At 41.8% G+C, this 21,232-nt stretch overlaps 1 protein-coding gene and 1 long non-coding RNA gene across 3 annotated transcripts in view; one reads left to right on the top strand and one right to left on the bottom strand.

Annotated features, from left to right (window-relative positions):
• Window positions 1-21: 21 nt before the first annotated feature.
• On the top strand, window positions 22-13,286 carry LOC147758943 (uncharacterized). The gene is made up of 2 exons (XR_015318648.1): window positions 22-222; window positions 12,824-13,286. It is a non-coding gene; the product is annotated as an uncharacterized LOC147758943 (long non-coding RNA).
• Window positions 4,442-21,232, bottom strand: part of LOC111246914 (LIM/homeobox protein Lhx9-like) — a 28,771-nt gene continuing 11,980 nt past the window's right edge. Inside the window, exons 2-6 of one of the 2 annotated variants that reach the window (XM_086976884.1) lie at window positions 19,234-19,418; window positions 7,669-7,886; window positions 6,936-7,373; window positions 5,787-6,326; window positions 4,442-5,455 (exon numbers count right to left, since the gene is read on the bottom strand). In XM_086976884.1, the coding sequence (XP_086833010.1) occupies window positions 6,142-6,326; window positions 6,936-7,373; window positions 7,669-7,886; window positions 19,234-19,418 (1,026 nt within the window). In that variant the 3' untranslated portion in view covers window positions 4,442-5,455; window positions 5,787-6,141. The remainder of the gene's footprint in view (window positions 5,456-5,786; window positions 6,327-6,935; window positions 7,374-7,668; window positions 7,887-19,233; window positions 19,419-21,232) is intronic. The other variant, XM_086976885.1, reaches the window with a different exon arrangement.

Here is a 21,232-nt window from a genome sequence, read left to right as displayed (position 1 = left end):
CCACCTAAACAGTTCACTATCAACTTACTCATGTGTCGTCTGCTAGAACGACGTTACGCGAATATGATAGGCAGCAGCCGATGCTCATTATTAGGTACGCTACCGGCCAACAGATGTCATTGTTTTCAAAGACAAGCCGATGGCCAGAGTGATGCAACAATGTTTCTTTACGGGCTCGATCATGGCACGCTCGCATATTGAATCCAACTATGATTAGATTTGGTATGTAATCATAATGGTAAAGGGTTGCTTAAGTGTGGGAAAATTTTTATATAAAATCGAGTCTGCCTGATTTTGAAGCTCATATGAATGTAAAGCTGTTAGAATTAACAAATAGTGCAAAGGACAACGGGATGCGCAAAAAAGGGCAGGAAAATTAGGAAATTACATTATTTATTTTGTGACGGAGGTTTCTATGTACCGTTCGTGTGCCCACCTGAGTGCCAAACCTAGAGTTTAGTAACATTATAGTTAGTGCCTGAAATTGAATTAGTTTATAAATTACTTATTGGTAAGTATGTAAGATAGTAAAATTAATACGCTTTTCAATATATATCCGTATGCGGTATTAAGTTAATATTTTTGTATACGGGTGGAATCGAACTGCTGTTAAAAATTATCATGACGACAACGGTCCTTTCAAAAATTACTTATAATTATGCGGCTATAAAAAAATACTGGCAAAACAACACACGACATGCGATTCAGTTTCATATTTGATATGATATTATATTTATCAATAACATAATATATCGAAGTACCTCTGGTGTATTTCGAGGTATTGACGAACGTATTTTTCTTGCTCAAAGCTCATTTCGTTTGCTCATGGTAGCAGTGTAGTCGATTTTGTCACGATGGTTAATCTATCCAGCCTAGGTAATGCTCTAGTGCTTCACGGTCTGTTTCGGTTCCCCAGAAATTCAATGCATTTTACCAGTCATGAAGTGTTGGACTGCCTCCCACATGTACACTGCAACCGTAAACCTTTATGTAGGTACACAAAATAGGCCTAGCCATAGTTTTTTGTTAGTTCCAAAATCGCAAGTGGCTGATCTTCCCAAATAACAATACGACCGTAGATCATTAATATTCAGTACGCATAAAGTGATGTGACTAATTTTCTCACCGCTGAAAAAACAATTAACGTTGTCCGTTAACGCCCTTATAATCATGTGTTTCCTTGCAAGGTCGCAGGTTTCTGCATAACAACTGACCAAAAGGGTGGCTTCTGCCTGTCGCTTCAGTATCTTTTGCTCATGTGGTCGAAAGCAGGCGGGAAATTTTAGAAATTTTTTGTTTGCAAAATGTATTTCTCTACAACGCAATATACGATAACCGATGAACGCATATGGTGTCATGAACGACCTAATGTAGTTGGAAACAATTCCAGAAGCAATTAAAATGCGTTTAATATTAATGGCGGAAGTCTTTGAATGTTAGAAAGCACATATGGCAGGTTCAAGAAGCCATCAGAAATTGATAACTGGGAATGAAAGCTAAATGAGATGTTCAAGCACACAATACGCAGAGCACCTAACAATAAAAATTAAACATTTCTAACTGAAGTATTAATTATTTGCTCTGAATTCAAACAAAATGTTTCTTGATAAAATATAAATGACATAATTTAAACCGTCTATTATTTTTGGTACTATACAAAATGACGCTATTTACAAAACGGTCGATCCGGTAGTTGACTGAAGCTTTTTTTCGATAATGAAAAGCAAGAAACAACATCGCCCAAAAATAACACAAATGCCCCCATTTTGCTCTTTCGTTAGCCAACTTAGTTGTACCGTCTTTTTGTAGAGTCTTCTTGAACGGGTCATGTAGATGTACGGATCGAGGGAAAATGGACAAGCGAGGACAAGAAGAGCGCTTGATAAAGATTAGTTGATACGCGTACATTTTACATAAACTCAAGCCCACGACGCGCTAAACAGCTTATAAAAAAGTAACAAAAATGTTTGAGGAAGCTAATGAATTGCTTGCGAACGACATAATATGAATAACTGTATTTTATCTATTCATCTAAATAATCTAATTTTGAGGTGGATGCTAAAGACATAGTATCAGGCTGGTAAACGTGGCTCTTCTCTAGAACGTAATTAGTTTCTAGCTGATTTGATCAAAACTGTGAGTGACAATTTGAGTTGCGATGTCCTGTCTAAGCCTTCATGGGCTGAGCCCTATATAGACTATTCGCTTTCAGATTTCAGAAGGATTGTTTTTATTATTCTAGCCCATAAAAATGCCACATGCCCTTGTTTTATTCGGTTATGCAGTGGTCTTAGATGAAGCCCGTGGAGAAGCAATTATATGAGTATTTTAATGCAGTTTCAACCTTAGCGAACTGTATCATATCGGTACCCCTAAAGCTTATTTCTATCTTGCCAAATCAACTCATTTAGCTAGCATTTTTGAGCTAGACTCTTAAGGTCTACTTCGGTTTTCATCATTTTTATCACAAACTTTGCAGTTTTAAAAGCATAACTCAATGACTCTTATGCTTCCTACAGCGTCCTGATGAAGCAGGCTATTTTTTTTCTCTAGCAAAAGAAACACTCCCGTAAATAATGGAGAATGCAAATAGGCCCGCTCACAAGCAGAGCTTATAATCCTGTCCTGAGATTGATGAGTCGACGTTCAATATCTCCACACTTGTATTAAATTATATTCAGTCTAAAGTTTTGTCTTGTTTGTCATGTTTTAACGGCAATTGTGTACTTGACATCTGTGATTTTTCAAATGACGCCCTTTTCTATTTACTCTTTCCAAAAAAAACTACTGAATGGAAATTGCCAGCTAATTTAATTATAAAAAAAAAGAAACAGCATTAACCAATCGATCCGTTATTAACAGAAACGCTTCTCGCTACGACAAGACCAGCATTTATATCGATTACTCTTACGAGTAGTAAGACTAGTAATGTTACATTTGAGCATTCAATGAGAAACTACAGTGAAGGATAACGCTTTGTCATGTTAACTATTTTCTCAAATTCATTCTCGAACTCTATAAAAGCACGTGTTGTTTTGGTTAACCGTTTGTTGCATCCAATAAATCTAAGCCTTTAGCAGTATAGTATAATTAACTTTATATTTCTACGCTTTTTGGGCTAAACTATTGATCTTCATTGTTTGACGACCTCTCAGACGATATGACAGGGACTGAATTGATCGCTTTGTCACAGTCTCTCAATGACTAGTCTTATCGGCTTTCCACTTACGAAGGTTGTAATCATGCCACAGAAGGTTCTCCCGTTTTGATTGAAACCATCATTATTTCGCCTTCTAGAACAAATAACATCATACACGAACGTTTCTAAAGGAGCGTCATAAAGGAAAAAACATTGAAAAAAAAGCGTATTTTCTTATTTGCCATTTCGGTACGCAGTAAAGCATTCTAAAGACGCTAGATCACGCGTGATTTCTAGATCAAGAGCTCCCTCCTCGAGAGAAATAAGGCATGATCACTTCTTAATACCAAAACTAAATAAATACGCATTTGTTAAATGATGAATGTTATCAGGAGGTAGATTTTTATTGTTTCAGTATTTACAAGAAGGAAAAGGAAAAATAAGATAGATTTTTTTGCATTATATATTATTATTGAAATAATTATACGCACAGATATTGGCTCATGCTAGCATCGTTTCTACCCCTGCACACCACGACGTATTTATCTGCTATCTAATAGGAACGGCTAGATACACAGTTAAAGTTGTACGATTGTATATGAATTATATACGACGGTCGACGTTTAACGGCCAAGTCATCTAATAAAAAGTGCCACATGTTTCTGGCAATTTGTCTCAAACACCATCAAAACCATTGTCTTTTACAGACTCATTTTAGTTAAACGAAAGGACAAAGATAGGTCTCATATAACCCTACCTCATGCGCACTATCCCAAACCTCATGAGTAACGAGTGTGAATTGCATAACAATATCTGCCAGATAATTATGCCGTAGACACAGATTCACGATTGTATCATGCAAAGCTTTTGAACTTGAGCTTGGAACGCGAATACCTATGTGGCCTATTTAGAAAGTACCACAGGATTAAAGTCGTTTTTCAAAAACGTCCTTAAGAAAACTTACAAAAAGTGCAATTTTATGAAGCTAGAGTGAGAATACTTCCGAAATATAATCACCTCATTGAGGTTAGCGACGAAAACTATAGGGTCATATAGATAGCGTTACAACGTCAATTCCGCGTATCATCAAAAAACGTCAAGTAGAAATAAATAGGTGGCCGTCGATCTAGTTCGCACAACTCTTTTACTAAACCTCAGAACAGCTGCTACTATAAGGGGTCGTACTAGGCCATTATATATATATATATATATATATATTCAGACTGTATATTAGGTAATTTACTCTATGGATTTCAGCATCTTTCTGAGCTGCTTAGAGAGACATTGGGTGCCTATTGCTCATAAAGTTTACACCTAGTTTATTTTTGGCAAACGACGCAATGCTCTGCTAACTCAAGAAATGAAGACCTAAAATCATTGTTTGCCGTATGTTGATACACCGGGTATTGGATGTTCATACTACAGCGGTCAGAATGCTATTTACCATTGGTGTCCAGGCGTTATGTGGATATAAATGACTGAACCTCAGCTAAGAGCATACAGCTTCCCGTGAACCTTCGATACGTTCAGAATTTACAGTGCGTCCACTATAGATTCGATTTGTAGTAGCATTATACTCATGATTTTTCTCCCTACTCTAATTAGCATTTACTACATTTTGATAATTTTTAGCTGTTTGGCGCTAAGGGCTGTATATATTCGTTCGGCCATTTAGTACTTGCGGCTGGTTAAAGACTACTATATTTACAGTATATAAGTTGGATCAGACAATCGAGACATCTGTCTCAATATGCGCAGCCGCGCGGAAACCCTGAATTTGTTTTGATACTTGCGACCGTTTCATATTTTGAGGCAATTGTAACACCGAAATGAGACTAATTCCTGCCACTGGTAATTGGCCTGTATTGTTTTGTTTGCCTAGGTACAATATACTGCGGTACTGAAAAACGTCTTGTGACGCAATAGCGGCTAGTCTACTCTAACGAACTGAGTGATTTGTGATGAAATTTATAATAGAGACATGCTTTCGAACAAGAAATCGCGTGCGATTTGTATGACTAAGTCAGGTTCTTCAACGCACCATACATATTCTCTGTTCATTATGTGTATATTCGCATTGTTATAAAGGAGAGCTACTGTTAAGCGTAGTTATGTTACATATCACTGGATCGTTTGACATCCTCAGCCAATCCTTCTTCTATAGCCAGTGTAGCAAGTTGACCTTGCCTCGAGTTTTCTTTCTGAGGCATTGATTGATCCTTGGATAGACACATTGAATCCGATGTATTCATAATATCGAAAACGGGGAAATAGTTTCTTTGCTCACACGATACACGATGCTCAACCGCGTCACTGCTACTGATTAGAAAACAGAACGTTGAAGTCAGCAACTAAAGGCGCACTCATCTGACCTCTCTGTGAGCATTGCGAATCTACAAATCCTGTTAGAATTTGCTGAATATACAAAATGTACACGCCCATCGATTGCGCGTTTCCGCATCCCAGTTGTTTTATTATATGGTAATGCTTGGCTAAATCAGACAGATTGTTGGACACGCATCGACATGCGTACAAAACAAAACTACAAGGTATCGTACTTTGGTAGCCGCTTTCCATTGCTGTAGACCACAAGCTATTGACATAAGCTTTTAAAAAATTGAACTATTAGCAAAATGGACCTATTTACCGTAACTAACATGTGGGAAATGACTTGTGTCTTCAATGAGCGACTTAACGATTTCTCGAACACAGCAACCCATGCACGCTAACATACACTTATGTCTATGCGCAGGTAGCTCATGATAAAGAATGATGATAGATGATTTCAGTATGTGTAAATTGATAATGGGCGCGAAATTCAAAACATGTGTGAGAAATCATTGGTGTGTACATGAAGTTCAAATCGATTGTTTGTTTGTAGATATGAATTTATATTTAGCTGTCATTTTCTTACGCTAATTGACTATCTAGCCTGGTGGGGATGAGTTATGCCATTATGGAAAACACATCCATTGCTTCGTAACACTTTGACTTAAAGCTAGCTAAGCAGAGATTGGCGTGTGCGCACTATGGCTACTTGATAAACTGTTACTGCTTCCGGGTCCTCCGCTAATGGCTGATACGTTTCCGGTCGTTGGACTGATGACGGAGCTGTTGGGAGAGCAGACGCAATACATTAGCCCTCCGCAGGCCACGCACGGTGTTGTTGAGCTCGCTCTGCCTGCTACTACAAGCACAATACACAACAGAACGGAGAAAACATACCTTAACTTTTCTATTGTTTATGAACAGATGCTTGTAATGACAATGGAATCAATGAGCTTGTTTTGAGGATTCGGCGGATAGCAAAGCGCAGGTACAGAAACGTTATATGATAACGAATCGCATGTCGAGCAAGGAAAATTATCTGTATTCAGTTACGCTGCCAAACTATGCAGGCAACGATAGCTGTCTGATAGCATTTCTGAGCTAAGAAATTATTGTCACTCCTGACAACCAGTTTTGACTTTTAGAGCTCTCGAGAAATGACACATAGAAGGTATAAGAATCGCTTACCACCAGTGGTTATGCTGCCAAAAACAATTGTAGACGGAAACATTTTAGCGTACCTATATTTTGATGAGCCAGCAGACTATGAAATGTATCAAGTTCACAGGTGTCACGGACCAGCACACTGCTCAATGAGTGACACGAGCGTCGACCTGTTAATAGGTCAGCTCTGTGTAGCGAATTGGGACCCGTTCTCCTCGTTTTCGAAATAAAACTTAAACAAGCACACAACAAGGGAGGAAAATGTCATCGAAAGTCTGCGTTTACATCGAGTGGGCTAATTTACCTCCAAGGGGCGTCCCGGGCTTGTTGCTGTGAACAACCGAATTGTTGTTATTGTTGCCGCTTGTCGCGTTTCCGCCAGCCCCGTTCGCGCCAGCAGCGTTGCCGCCGCCCCCGTTACTTCCGTTACTCGCACCAATGCCGTTGTTATTATTATTGTTATTGTTAATATGCTGACCACTGCTGTGGGTATGGCCATGGCTGTGCCCATTCTTTGACTGGTTGTTGAAGTACTTCTTTTGACGCGCTCGCGAATTCTGAAACCAAACCTGCGTCACTCTTTTGCTCAGCCCCGTTATCTGTGCGATCCGCTCAAGGTCTTGGCCATCGGGGTTGGAGTCCAGGTTGAAATTGGCCTGAAGTACCTGCAGCTGTTCTTCGGTAAATGTCGTTCGAACGCGCTTCGTCTTTGCACGAGGATTATGTTCCTGCTCTCCATTTTCTGCACGAACGCACATTGGTAAAAACGCATATAATAGTGCTATGAAACCATGTGGCGCGTGAAAGGGTCTAGTTATTCTAAAAGAATCGGTAATTTTAACGCAACATGTGTCAAGCAAACTCGTTTCAGCTGACAACATGAAGTTCAGCTTTGCAATATTACATTTCTCGAAGTTATTTGTTTTAGGTCGAAGGACTTGAGATGAGGAGAAAAACCAAAAAATCCGTTTATTCTGAAGGTTTAATTAAAGTTAGATTAATTGCATAGCTGCGACGAAAATGAACGACTTTAGTACCATCGGTGGATTGGCTGCCTGGATCGACAAGCTCCTGAAAGTGCGCTTTGCAAAGCACGCGTCCATCATGCAATGCAAACTCTTCACCCGTGCTCAACTGTCTTCGGCACTCTTCGCAGGCAAAGCACGCCAGATGATAAACACGGTCGCGAGCTCGCCGAACCCAGTCTGCCGGCTGGATCCCCCTAGCGCACTTTGCGCACCGCGCACCGAATTGCCTGTAAAGCAAGACCGCACGCTAGTATACACTCTAACTTTACGTTAGTTAATAAGAAGCTTGATTACTACAATATAATAGTACGTTGGTAAGTTTTAGGGCTGGATAATCCGCCCAATAAAGTACAAATCATCCAGTCACCAAACATCTGGTACTTTAAAACACTGATAAATTGGTACCGCCTACATCCGAAGAATATATATTGACGAACTACAGTTTCACTGAAAAATAGGCATTTTGGCACTAGCAATAGGAAAATAAAACCAGCATACAGACCTGGCACAACAAATTAGACGACTATCCAACAACATGAAAAAGGGCTGAATTTTTGTTAGCGACAATTTTGGCATTTGGCAGATTTTTTTACAGCCTCTCCGCCTAGCGACACTTTAAATACCTGAGGGTGGCCATATTGCCCCAAAATCGTTACCGTTTAAGCAATGGTATACGATATGTGAACCATGAAAATGTGATCCATCAGTAATCTACATGTCTCTTCTGCCGACAAATACACATTTGATTCGAAATTATCAATGTTACATTAACAGTAATGTCCTTCTCACCCTTGCGGCAGCAATTCAGGCCATCACTCGAATTCCTATTCACCTGTCAGCATAGCTGAAGAGTGAAGAAGAGCAGCTCTGAATATATCTGTCCCTACAGGTGTAACAGGATCCGCGTGTCGCCGAGGACGGCCAAGGACACTTCCGAACAAAGGAAATTCGCCATCGCATGATGGGTCACGACAATCGTACAACCAGGATTCAGTCGGGGGCTAGATCTAGCTCAGAACAGCAACTAACATATGTTTTGACACTGCTTTGCCACCTAATTCGGCCTCATCTCATTACAAACAGAGCTGGTCGCTCTAGTCGTTGCGAGCAATCCGACGAAGGGGGCGCCAAAGTGCTGCGGGCCAACTAAAGAGCACCGATACGACACATACGAGTTACTGTAGCGGCACCCAATGTCTGACACACATCGGTGTAGGGTGACCCAAGCCCGCATTCAGACATCTCAAATCCCTTATACAGTCAGTCAGGATATCCCAGGATTCACAATAGTAACAAGTAGTGATGATGTACTGAGAGAAGGAAGGATTTGAGCAGAAGAGAGAGAGGGGGAGAGTTGTGGAACGGGCGAAACGCACTGGAAGGTATGGACCGAATGGGTCCCTGAGTCGTAACTACGCTATTGGACATCTACGAGCGAGGTGTTAATAGTATGTAAATCACAGGGCAGATGTTGCCGGTGGAGACATTAAACAGGGGAGAACGGGGGGGGGGGGGGGGGCGTGGAGAGAGCTAGTAGGGGGAAAAGCATGAAGCGCTAGAAAGCCGGGATACGATGTAGTCCTTCCTGGACAGCATTTGAGTTGGGGAGACGCACCTGTAGCTGGTGCAGTAGACAAAGAGGGTATAATTCGTGTGCTCTGAACTAGTATAAGCTACAAATGTCACCTTGATTCCTCAAAATTCACTTTGTGCTAATGTGAGAAATCAAGCATTGGATGTACAATGAAAAGTTGATTATTAATAATCATCCATGGTAGCGTTAATATTGTGTATAGCTCAACAAAAGAAATTATTTTTTGTCACAATCCGTAAAATTTAGCTTTACTACGCTTTACTATTTTAGAGTAACTACGCGGTTCGGCGGCTTCGGGTAAAGCATCGTTTGTTTGTACAGTAAGCGAACCCTTACTGTTTTAAAGTGTGGAATTGTAACAGCCTCTACATACAAATGCGAATAGATTTGAGCTATTTTCTAAGTTATCGTTTATGCAAATTGTACACAAAGCTATAATTCATAAGTTGCTATAAAAAGCTTCTCTTCCATAGATGACGTTGGTCATGGACTTCACACACAGGCCTCAGCGTTTTCACAATCTGCCAGTCATCGAAAGCATAGTTCGAGTCGCCTTCCAAGCAAGCATAGTTCGTTGTCAGTGGTAGTCAATTGATTTGCAACCAGACCCCGAGTCGTGTCCTACATCAATGAGCAATTCACTTTCTTTTCCGTCCTTTTGCTTTGCGATCTGTTCGTCCTATTCCACTCCCTGCCTTTGGACTCGTCTACAGCTGATAGTACTCTGTGTGCAATAGTAGTCTAATGTGGCAAAAAGAAACAAGCCTTTTCTCTATTTTGCTGGTACCCCGCCTCACAGCCGTCCTTTTCTACGATGCACGATGAATAGAAATAGCGTTTCCCCTGTGTTTATGGCAGATCCGTCGCAATTGCAGTCGTGTCAAATGAGGCCCTGAAACTACGCTGTTTCGGTCTGTGCCAAGTGTATCGGCAGTCTACCATCACATCAATGAGATACTCTCTCATGAGGTGAACTCAAACGGGTACAAGCTGGTAGAACCACAGAAATTCGATTACATCACGGATTGCTACCAACCTTAGCGTCGTCGGCAAAACTCCCTCACCTTTTGCTTTATTGAGTTCCGTAGACATAATGGTGTGACTTTTCGCTAGCACCCGCGAGGCTTTGTAGGCTGGTTGTGTGTCACCTAGTCCTAAACCTGCCAAGCAACCGGATATTTTGCTTATTGCTATTATAAGTATCTGCCTAAGCTTCAAGCTTTCATTTGCCTTTTTAGATAATCAGTAGGACTCACATAAGTTGTTCAGGGAGGAATTCTTTTGCGGAAGGTCAAAAGGCAAAAAAGTAGGCTTTTAGTTTGTGTGTATCTATCTTAATTGGAAGAAAAAGCTTCTCCAGCGTTTGCCCACAAATTAATTTTAATAAATTAATGTTATATCCAATTCGTCGAATGCCACCATGGGTTTACCGTGTTCCTTGAGGTTGTTACCGTAAGCCCACAAACCCATTTTATAGGAAGATATCGCGTTGTTTTGAATTATGACCAAGGTTGGCAATATACTATTGTAGATAGAATACAGTTATCATAATGTAGTTCTTATAGAAGTCTCATAATTTATTTAATACGGCAAAATGCCTAAGGCCGACTCTTCTCCGATTCTCACTTGAGCGTATCTATAACTGTAGTTTATATCACGTAAGTTTGTTTGAAGAAACGGCAGACTTTTTGAGAGGAAATTTAGACAATTTAGAGGAAAGCTTTAATCAAATTTTTTTTGCATAAGTCGTAAGTTAAGAACTTTTATTCAATTAGATTATCTAACAAACACTTTGGTTCAACTGGATTTAATGGATTGTAACACAAAGATCTAATCTGTTAAAATCGATTCTTTTGGAACATTTGAGACCAAAAATATCGAAGAATTTGGCAAATAAGCAACTCCAGCCTTAATTTGTTATTTTTTTTTATATTTTAACCCAAGTCAACTGTTTATTAGCATATTAAAATTACCCAAGTGTTTCAAGACGAGCTTTGACAGTATCCTGTTTCGGAACAATATGGGGTCGCAGGTAGATAAGTGCTGTGTGTGAGGTGATCTAGCAAATTACATGCATCCCTCTCAGCTGGCTGTTGGCTTGCTTGAAAGAGCTATTCGAACAAGCAATTTTCGGACAGCAACTTAGTTCCTCCTCTAACAGACTAAAATAAGATCTGACGCTATATATAAAGAGAGAGAAAGTTCCTTTTTTCTGGGGATGGAACACGATCGAAGAAGGCCGAGGAAAGGGCGTGACGCCCGTGTGGGAGTTAGAAGCAAGTGGCTAACGATGCCCCCCGGCAGTTCATTTAGACATGGGCACCGTCTAGCTGCATCCGCTACTCTAGCGGCCAGACCCAGCAGTTGTACTTGATTCGTGTCCGTTTCCGTACCGAGCGCGATGCAGCCTGACCGTCCGTCGTTGAATCAACAACATCCCGCTCTCTTTGTCTCTGGCGTACGCTCCTATTTGCTGCACTTTTCCTTAGACCTAGTCGTTTGCGCGCATCGTAGGGTTCCGTCTCTCCCTTTTGCCCGAGAGCAATCGGCTCCGGCCCACAACACAGATCGTGTACCAATCTAGGACCGGATCACTATGTTGATTGTATACTGGTAGCTCACACAAGTACATGAACATATCCCGCCGGGACCAGCCCGACTGGTCCAATGGCTTTTCTTCTACAAACGTCTGCACGGAACGAACCGCGGGGAAAGAACAGCTGCATGAGAAGTTCGTTCCACAAGGATTACAAATGTGCATATTTATACACAAACAGACAAAGCGACGGACGGACAAATAAGGAGCTGCTGTGCGTCAAGCAAAAGCATATTGCACATGCTCTTTCCTAGAAGAAGTACTGTCTTGTGTTCATACGCGCTGCCGATCCCGGCGGTGACGGTGCTCATACGTGGTCGACCGGGATCATCTATAACTTATGACATTTTCAGCAAATTGTGTACACAAACCAACAATGGTTTCTTGGACAAAGACAGTAACGGCGCTGCCTTGCCATGTGTTGACGCTCCTTTTTCAATGTGTCTGCCGCTCGTGTTTTACGTAAGGCCGACAATAAGTATAGATACGGTCTATGGTGTGCCGTAGGCCGTACTTATCTGGTAGTCTCACAATAAGGCTCCTTTCAAGGATGAACCTGTGCGAACAGAAGCTCTAGTGATCACCGGCTATAGGACAACATAACAGCATAGCATAGGACAGAACTTGTCGAAAAGTTTTAAAAAAATCATGAAACAAATTTTTTTTTAAGCAATTTAAGTTAAGTTCACAACTGGTATCATTCTACTTATACAAGATACTAGAATTTATCAAGCTGTAAAGGCATACAATTACGTCAAAGTCACTCTACTATGGATGAATGTTATTTACGCAACGCACCCCAGCGTTCAGATAAACCCAATTTTTTTGCATGCAGATCACAATCGAAATGAGTTGAAATCAATAAGGATAACCTAGTTAACTACAAAGCAGTTTATATTTCACATAAATCGCTACTAACTACGTTAAGTAGACAAATAGTGAATAAAATATTGACCATTCTTGATTGTTCGTAGTGCTTTCAGCTTGTCCTCTGGAGCCCTATCGTGCGGAACCAAGCGAGTAAAGGACGACAAAGTGGTGACAGAGTCCATAAATCGTGAGGGTAAAAGCGTATGCCAGCTTTAGTTAGGGGATAAGACGGAGTATATAAATAAGTCCTTCCTGATTGCGCTAAGTTTTTGTACAAATACTTCCCTCAGCCGTCCTTCCCTTCCATCATCTTCTTGAGGCGGCGGGGAAGAAGAGAAGATGCGAAGCTCTGACGAATCGCCGAGGCTTTCGAGAACAGCCATTTTATATTTTGTAGAACAGTGCACTTTGGGTAATGTTCGTCTATAGGCTTTTTTTGAAGCGATCAAAGGGTAGTGTTTTTCGTTATGTTGCTAAATAGACAACATGTCCCCTAAGAAATAAATAAAAAAGATATCGATGCCATCTCTAACGCCATGGCCCTACGCGATGTTGGCTACCTGTGAATACGTATTTTTATTCAAGGATGAATTTGTAGGATGGTAGGATTACAAATTGTCTAGGTTATTTTTCGACCCTTCGATCAGAGAAAGAAACTTGATAAGCTAAAGAAGATTAAAATTGTAAAATACGTTTACGTTTTTGCTGTCGTATGGCAAAAATAATGAGTTACCTGCTGATACTCTTTGGTATAAAATAAGAATCCAGCCATGATCGATTCTCTCGTACGTTAAGTGTATGGTGTTTGGGAAACGTAAAGCCATGTCACTTGTAGAGCATCCGATATGCCTCCTAACATTGAAGTGTCAACGATATAGAGTAATTCACGTTTCCTATATCGACCCATTATTGCTTAGCAGATGAGTAAAATCATCGAAGCAATCAAAGCTTATCATAATTATTGAATTTTGTACGAGATATGTAGAAATGACACTCTCGTATTGAATATACTTAAAATCAATGTACGCTTAACAGCCCCCATCACTGCCTTTTCCTTTTATCCAGCGAGGCATAGAATGAGGTGACCGTGTGTGTATGTGCATGCCGAGTAGCCTCTTCATTTAACGGTCCAACGCATTTCCGCCCCAGCCCCGTGCCGTTTCCCCAATCTCCGCAGCCATAGCGTCCTCTACTCGGCTCTTCATCTTTTTGACAGAACCACAAAGGCGACTGGCCCGGTTAGGCCTACAGTCGGCCAACTTACCTGTATCAGCATAACGTTTTATTGGCAAGGTCCGCAGCTGCATTAGCTATTGGATAAAATAGTCATGTAATTTGTAGCATCAATCGGCTACGAGCAAAGCTTGCTGACCAAACATCAAGACGATCATAGGCCACGACGGGGCGCCTTCTTAGATTTTATTTAGACCCTTTCCGCAGGGGGTCTTCAGGCGTCCTACGGTTGGTTCTCGAGGCTGTAGAAGTTGGACATCAGAAGCGCGCCGTGGCAGGCACCTGCAGTGCTCCCCACACCTGTACACTGTCTGTGCCTTGATTGAGGCTTTGAAGTCTGAACCTGAGGAGCTTAGATACTGCCAACACGGAGCTCAGGAGTGGCTTGTGAGAGGGGGAAAGTAAAAGCACGAGGCAATGAAGCGCGTCTGCCGCATGAATGAGTTCTGCTATTGTGTATCGTTTGATGGCAAGTACTTGAAAAATCCGAGTATAAGAATCAAAAGCCTTTGTCACGTGCATTTTTTCAATGGGCTTTTAGCCTTATAATGTCGTTCCGCAGTTGTGCCCGTAGTTCGAAACTTCACCAATTGTTGAATAGTTAACGATAAGCCATGCTAGGTCATGCGTTCTGTACTTTGATCTATTCGGCATGACGAATTGCTTCGATTTTCCGCTAAAAAGCTTCCATTGATACGGAAAAGTGAGCTTAGTAAAAGTGGCTGTTTAAACTTCAGTTAGGATAAACCACAGCTGATCACAGATGTGGTGAGCTAACTATTATTGGCGATTATTTGCTTTTTCCTCACATATGGCAAAAAATCCATCTCGAATCGTACCTGAAGCTCTGACTGGTAGGATTTTTTGTCGACTTTGAAGTTTTTCGCTCCCACAAAATACCTCTCTAACAATAGTAATCACAGATAGTAATAACCGTAACAATATTATCTCGAACAGTAAACAATATCATTGGGTTCCAGCTTCATTATACAGCATCTGCCGTGTTATGCAATTTGAGAAAGGATAATTAAGTAGTCTTTTGATAAAGTAACTTCAAAATAATCATAATTCGCGAGTCATTAAATAGACAGGCTGTTTTGCTCGTCTATGTTAGCTACATTTAAATCGTCTTCCTCCGTGCGGTTTTTCGACGACTTCCGGTACAAGTTCACTCAAACCCAACAGCCTAAACTATTCTGAGAGCGAGAGAACAAGGAATCATAACTCGCACACGCCTGCAGCATCTACAACGACTACGTCGTTCAGTTGATTTTTTGTGCACCCTACTACACTGTTCGACAGAAACGTTCTTTCCGCTTGCGTAGTAACAGATCTATGTAGATACAGGCCCACGTCTGAGAATCTTTGAAAAGAGCCAACTTCCATGTGGTCTGTCTTTCTCGTCCGCTTATGTTTTGCGACGAAAGCTCCGCCCACAGACTGGCCAATCGGAGTACAGCGATTGGACCGCGCCGCACTGCGTGTCCCGGCTACGGAAGGGGGCACTGCTCGGAACGGAGTGGTTCGTTAGAAGAGGAAGAAGATTCGCAGGCCAGCTAGGAAATGGGTTTCTGCACAGCGTTAAAGAGACTACTGATGCTAACGCACTGTTGGTGCGGAAAGCAAAGTGTACAGAGGGATATCTTTGGGAAGGGCCACAACGGCCACAAGGGCATGGAAAACGACGGGGCAAAACACAGAGCAGACGAAAACGAACAAGAAATAGAAGCGGGAAAAGCAGACGACAGTTAGACAAAACGGAAAAGACGACGAGGAAGACGAACCAGCAAAATGCAATAGGCAGACTGAGCGGGAAGTGAAAGGCAAGAAGCTGAAACTATTCTTGGCACCGCTGCTACCCCCGTTGCGGAGCAAAGTCCTGCTCCAAAGCAAGCGGATGAGTGAACCAGAGCGAAGGAAACCCGATGTTGTTACCCTCCTTAGAGACCATTTCTGCTGCGTAGTAGTTGCCACCAGCACCTTATGGGCTGAAAGGCAAGGGGCCGAAAGGCCGATGGACATGAAGGAACCCGTCACAAGGCAAACTTGGCAAGGCAAAAGACGGCCGGTTGTTACGGGCGAAAGGCTCGACCCAATTCGGGCAGAGCAATGCGACACTGCCATTGGTACTGATGCTGTCGAGAAAGACACATTGAGCCGTGTGGGATTCAACTTAGGTGAAGGATTAGAATATTCTGTATATATGTATATGGCTGACGATGAGTGTCCAATGCTTAAAGATGTGATGCAACGCCGAGCTAACACACCAAGGAACAGGAAGCGCCGTTTTCGAAAACAAGTAAATATGCTATGGACTATACATAGTATTAGCCCTTGACATGGTCGCTTGTTTCAATGTACATGGGACAACCACGTTTTTAGAGATAGCAAAGTTAAAAATCAGGCCGAAAGAACGCTAGATATAGTGATGTAGCTTGTAATATTTCTAGCAAACAATCAAGCGAATCGTGTCGGCTGTCTCGTATCTTTCGTTACTCGATTAGCTAGCGTCATAAACGAAAAAGTAAACTTACGCTCTTGAATGAAAGCATTATAATTAGACAGGCAGATACCCAGACTGAGAGTCATATGCGCCTATGCGAAGCATATACCTTGCGAATAGGGGACGCCTTACTCATTTACATCGTCGGAAGTACTTGACCAGCAGATAGTTAAAAGGAACTGCTTAATGAAGCTCATCTAGCCGTTTCTTGACTGGGAATTGATTTCTGCATAGCATCTGCCTGCTGCTAACGTTAGCCTATATTATTTTCGAGACATGTTTATGTTACGAAGAGCCGAGAGTTAGATCTGTCACGTACTCCCGAAATGCCCTTGTTCTAACGCTAGCTGCTGGCTGCAAGCGAGTGTAGCTCTAGGTACAATTGATTTATCTGATGAGAACAGTCGGCGATCGTAAGGAAGGTATGAGGAACATACATACATATCGTTTCGTCTAAGTTACTAAGACGTGTATAAGGTACAAGGGGAACGAGTAAACCCCCACTAGCGAGCGAGACAAAGAGAATGCGCGGGACCGAGCGATTCAGACCAAATCCAGCAAATTATGATCCTCATCATCGTTCACCCCATGGACCCTCAGCCCCCGTATGCCTCCGCTTGCCAAAGCCCAGGCCGTTTCCCATACTATAGACATGTGTCCTTACTGTGCCTTCCCCTGCTACAAAATGCGATCGCAGGTAGTTGCTGTTGTAGTGCCATGAGGGGGTGAGCAAATTTGCTTGCCCACCAGTCGATAATGTTAAGCTTGTTAGATTTGCTGGCAAGAAAGACATGGACTTGTCATCGAGGCGGCCAATTCGATTACAGGGCTCCCCACCGGAGTACCCATAGGCTCTCCGTTTCCTCCACGCCTCCTGCTCGTTTTCCTCCGTCTTCCTCGCAGGAACACTCCTCGCTCCAGCAAACCTGGCGCCCAGGCCTGGTATTCCAACTTCCTTCTCTCTATTCGTCTCTCTCATTCCTCATTGCGCATGATTTTTGTACCTAACCTCTACCCCCACCACGTCTGTTCCCTTCCACTACCGCCGCTGATGGTGCACCAGCAGCATTCTATCGAATGTTGCCGAGTCTTGGTCCTCGTTTGTCCCGTTCGTTATTTCGCGAAGGCAGGGCGAACTCAAAGCTCGATATAAACACTTGCTTGTACACTGTGTGTGCGATGCTTCCAAACGTGGTGCGAAGTAAACGATTCATACATTTCAACAAATAGATATATAGATCAGATATCGGTAGTTATCATTTCTAATTGAGGTATATATATATATATATATCATGTTAACATCTAAGGGTGGGACAACGTCTAACTTTATTTATTACACATGTGGTAGCAGTAACGGGCATCTTGAATCATCTATCTTTAGACTTTTTTGCTTCAGTCAGTGACTGAGACAATATGGAGCATGGAAATACAGAATATATATTTGTGTATCGCGTTTACGTTCTTTATTTCTGCTTAACAACCTTTCAGCAATTATTGAAAATGATTCTGTTTTTTTCTAGCCTTTTATTAAATTCAAATAGAAACTTACGGCCTTATACGGCCCCGTAAGGTCTAGGTTCGAATCCGGGCATAGACACACTTTGTTTGGCGCTAGAAGCCAGCCGCGTGACGAAATGCTTGATGGCGACATCGGATACAAAACTCAAAAAATAAAGGCCTATACAGGGATCCTGATAGCTATAGCTTATGGGCAGTTTCTAGCTAATTATTGGACGCGCAACAAAATGTGTATGTGGTTAAATACAGTCAGCCACGCCACCGCCTACAGCCTAATGTCCACGTTTCTTAATTTCAGGCTTATCTCGCGGTTTCTTTCAAAAAACCGCAATTGGTCCTCTGTTACAAATTTGTTGAGTAACGAATCGAACTGACACCCGTGAATTTTCGTATTGTTCGGCTGATTAATATAGAGTTATTACAACCAAAGACTATACAGTATTACAGCAAGACGAGAAGCGCAGGCGTTAACCAAAGAATTGGTTACTAGCCCTCTGTATCCACTGAACTACGTATCCAGTTAGGACAAAGCTACTGCTTAGGCCTCGTTGTGCGGTTTCGATGGATTCGGTGGCTACTCAACCGCACCAATCGAGGAGGGGAAACAGGGACGTGGTAAAAGGATTCCGCCAGAAGAAGTCTTTCGTAGAGCGCGGACGTCGGGCAGCGCCTGATTAGGTTAGACCAAAGAGCAGCGACGCGGAAGATTCGCACCCTTTAGTTCCTGCGACGAGAGAAGCCTCTGTCCTCGGTCACAAACCGATGCACCCTTACAGTTCGTCTTTCCTCCTGTTTACCCCAGCTTTCGTTTGTCGCAGTCAATGGGAGCTGGGCACAGACCCAGGACAGGCCCACACGCCTAAGAGTGCTAACTAGAAGTCAGCGATGGACAATTGTTTAACTAATCGATAACTGTTTCCAATTTCAATGAAAACAAAAATAATTCAAGTATTTATATGTACATGCCACAGTTTATCAAAAAACGGAAAACATAGGTATGTTTGCCCAAGTGTATTTATGTCAACATGAATGTGTTTATTAAACGCATACGTTTTTAGGTTCACTTTTTTTTTTATAAAATCCTCTACCGGTTCTTTCTTTGGTCACTGAAGCTCCGCTGAGCGTTAGTGCTGCTAAATGGACAGCATGCTGGGAAACACGGCGTTGAAACTGGAAAATTCTATCTTTGAATGGTGCGAAAATACAACGCCTGAATGGCTACTACTTCAACGGATCTACCTATTTTCTACCGATCTATACCTTGCGTAGTCCTGTTTGCAGTAGACATTTCCATCTCTAAAGAAACACGTAGAGAATTTCTCCAGAAGACAATCACAGGTGCAGCACCTCAGACAATCAACGTGCCATGAAACATCGTTGACTCGAAGCTGTACTCGGTCCAGAATTAGTTGACCACATGCACCGCAGAGCGAGTCCTGCTCGGCCTGAAATGAACGGTAAAACAACAAACACATTACCACCGCGGGAGAAACAGTGACATGCCAGTATGACCTTCGTCATATGCTATTTAGGCAATATTTTCATTCGAAGCTATTCGGAAAGCACTTTCAATGTAATAGTTCGAATAGTATTATTTTAGTAGCAAGCCCACATTTACAATACATAGAGTTTCGAAATGTTTCGATGACAGATCAGCAGAAATTATTAAGCGCCTTATCTTAATGAAGCACTACAACAAAAAATAAGAGATCATTACCTAATAACACGCGGATTTTTTCAGATTCCGCAGTGCTAATTATGTACCATCAAGCTTATCTAGCATAGTATTACGTTTCCAGTTTTATGTGCGGTATCGCCGTTAGATATTCTATCCGACGGACGGCTGGCTCCCAGCGCAAAACGAAGTGTGTCTATGACCGAATTTGAACCTAGACCACAAGGTGGCAAATACGTTACTTGGGAAACTAGCACAAGGAGCTGATTAAGCGCACCTAACGGTCATCATCCAAATGATTGGCATCATTTGAAGCTGTTCGCTAGACGTTTTCACTATGTATAGCTTGTTGCAGTTCTGAAGTGTGTAGCTGGGGTCTACGACAATAGAGGAACTATGCGAAACCACACCTAAAAGGCATCCGACAGGGATTCGTTCCGCAACTCAAGAGAACTCTGAGTTGTCGTTGTTACATGCGTTTTTATTCAGTAATTGGAGTTGTTGCTCAATGGTACAATATTGTACAACCTGAAGAGTGGTTACGTTACCGCATTTGCTGGTTCCCTCTATGAAGTCTCTATGATGAGATAAATAGTAACCGCATCATCGTCAACATCTGGCATTACGCCACCGCGCACGAACCGTACCTAATGTTAACCATTTAAATCTGAGCTTATCCGTATTATGTGGTAAAGTTATAATGAAACATCTATGTATTGATTTGATAGTACGCTTGTTACCATCTGTCATGTTTTTACCCCCCGAAACCTATTCCAAGCCCTCCTTCATCTCAATAGGTACGTGCGTAAATAACGATGTTAAGAAGTGTATATCATATACCACTTTTCAATCTATTTACGTTTTGGAGAGAATTTTTGACAAGTGCATGAATTTATGTTATCTTTGTCTCAGATATAAATAATGCATGAACTCTCCCAATATTACTAAAAATATTAATTTTATTTTGTTATTTATACTAGAAGAACGCTTAAAACCATTGGGTGTGCTTCATCAGACAATAGTTGAAAGCCATCTCGCTATTCATTTGAACGCTAGGTCTTGTATAGATTACCTGAAGATGCGAAAATATAACCATAACTTTCTCTAGGCACTATATTTCAAATAGCCGCCACACCGATGCTATCTCTATCGCTGCCGTGTAGGATTATCTAGTTGTATTCGGATAATATACCTGAAATTCACCTTTAGACCTGATCCGTCGCTACGTTCCACAACAATCCTAATTTCTAACTGCTATTGCCATGGTAATCCGTTCATGGTCATGTTTGTTGCAACAGTTAATCCGCTCAAATAGGTAAATGTGAATAGATCCACACAACAAACTACTAATAGATCTGCAGAGAAAAAAGTATTTTCTAGTAATGGCCAGAACAAGTAGATCAAACACATGTGTGTGTATATATATACCTAATATGCAAGAATGATGCTGACCGACTCGAGGCAATTTCCTTTGTGCGCATCCGTTGCATTATTCAACTTCATCCTCCTAGTCGCTCGATCACGCGACGCGTCATCTGCGACTTCATGCTATATTCAAACAGTGTTGCTACTAACATAGGTCGC

This window comes from Varroa destructor, unplaced genomic scaffold (genome assembly GCF_002443255.2).
Source record: "Varroa destructor unplaced genomic scaffold, Vdes_3.0 BEIS01000001.1, whole genome shotgun sequence".
Classification (NCBI taxonomy): Eukaryota; Metazoa; Arthropoda; class Arachnida; order Mesostigmata; family Varroidae; genus Varroa; species Varroa destructor.
Note: the sequence above shows the minus strand (reverse complement) of the source record. Positions and strands in the feature narration are given on the sequence as shown.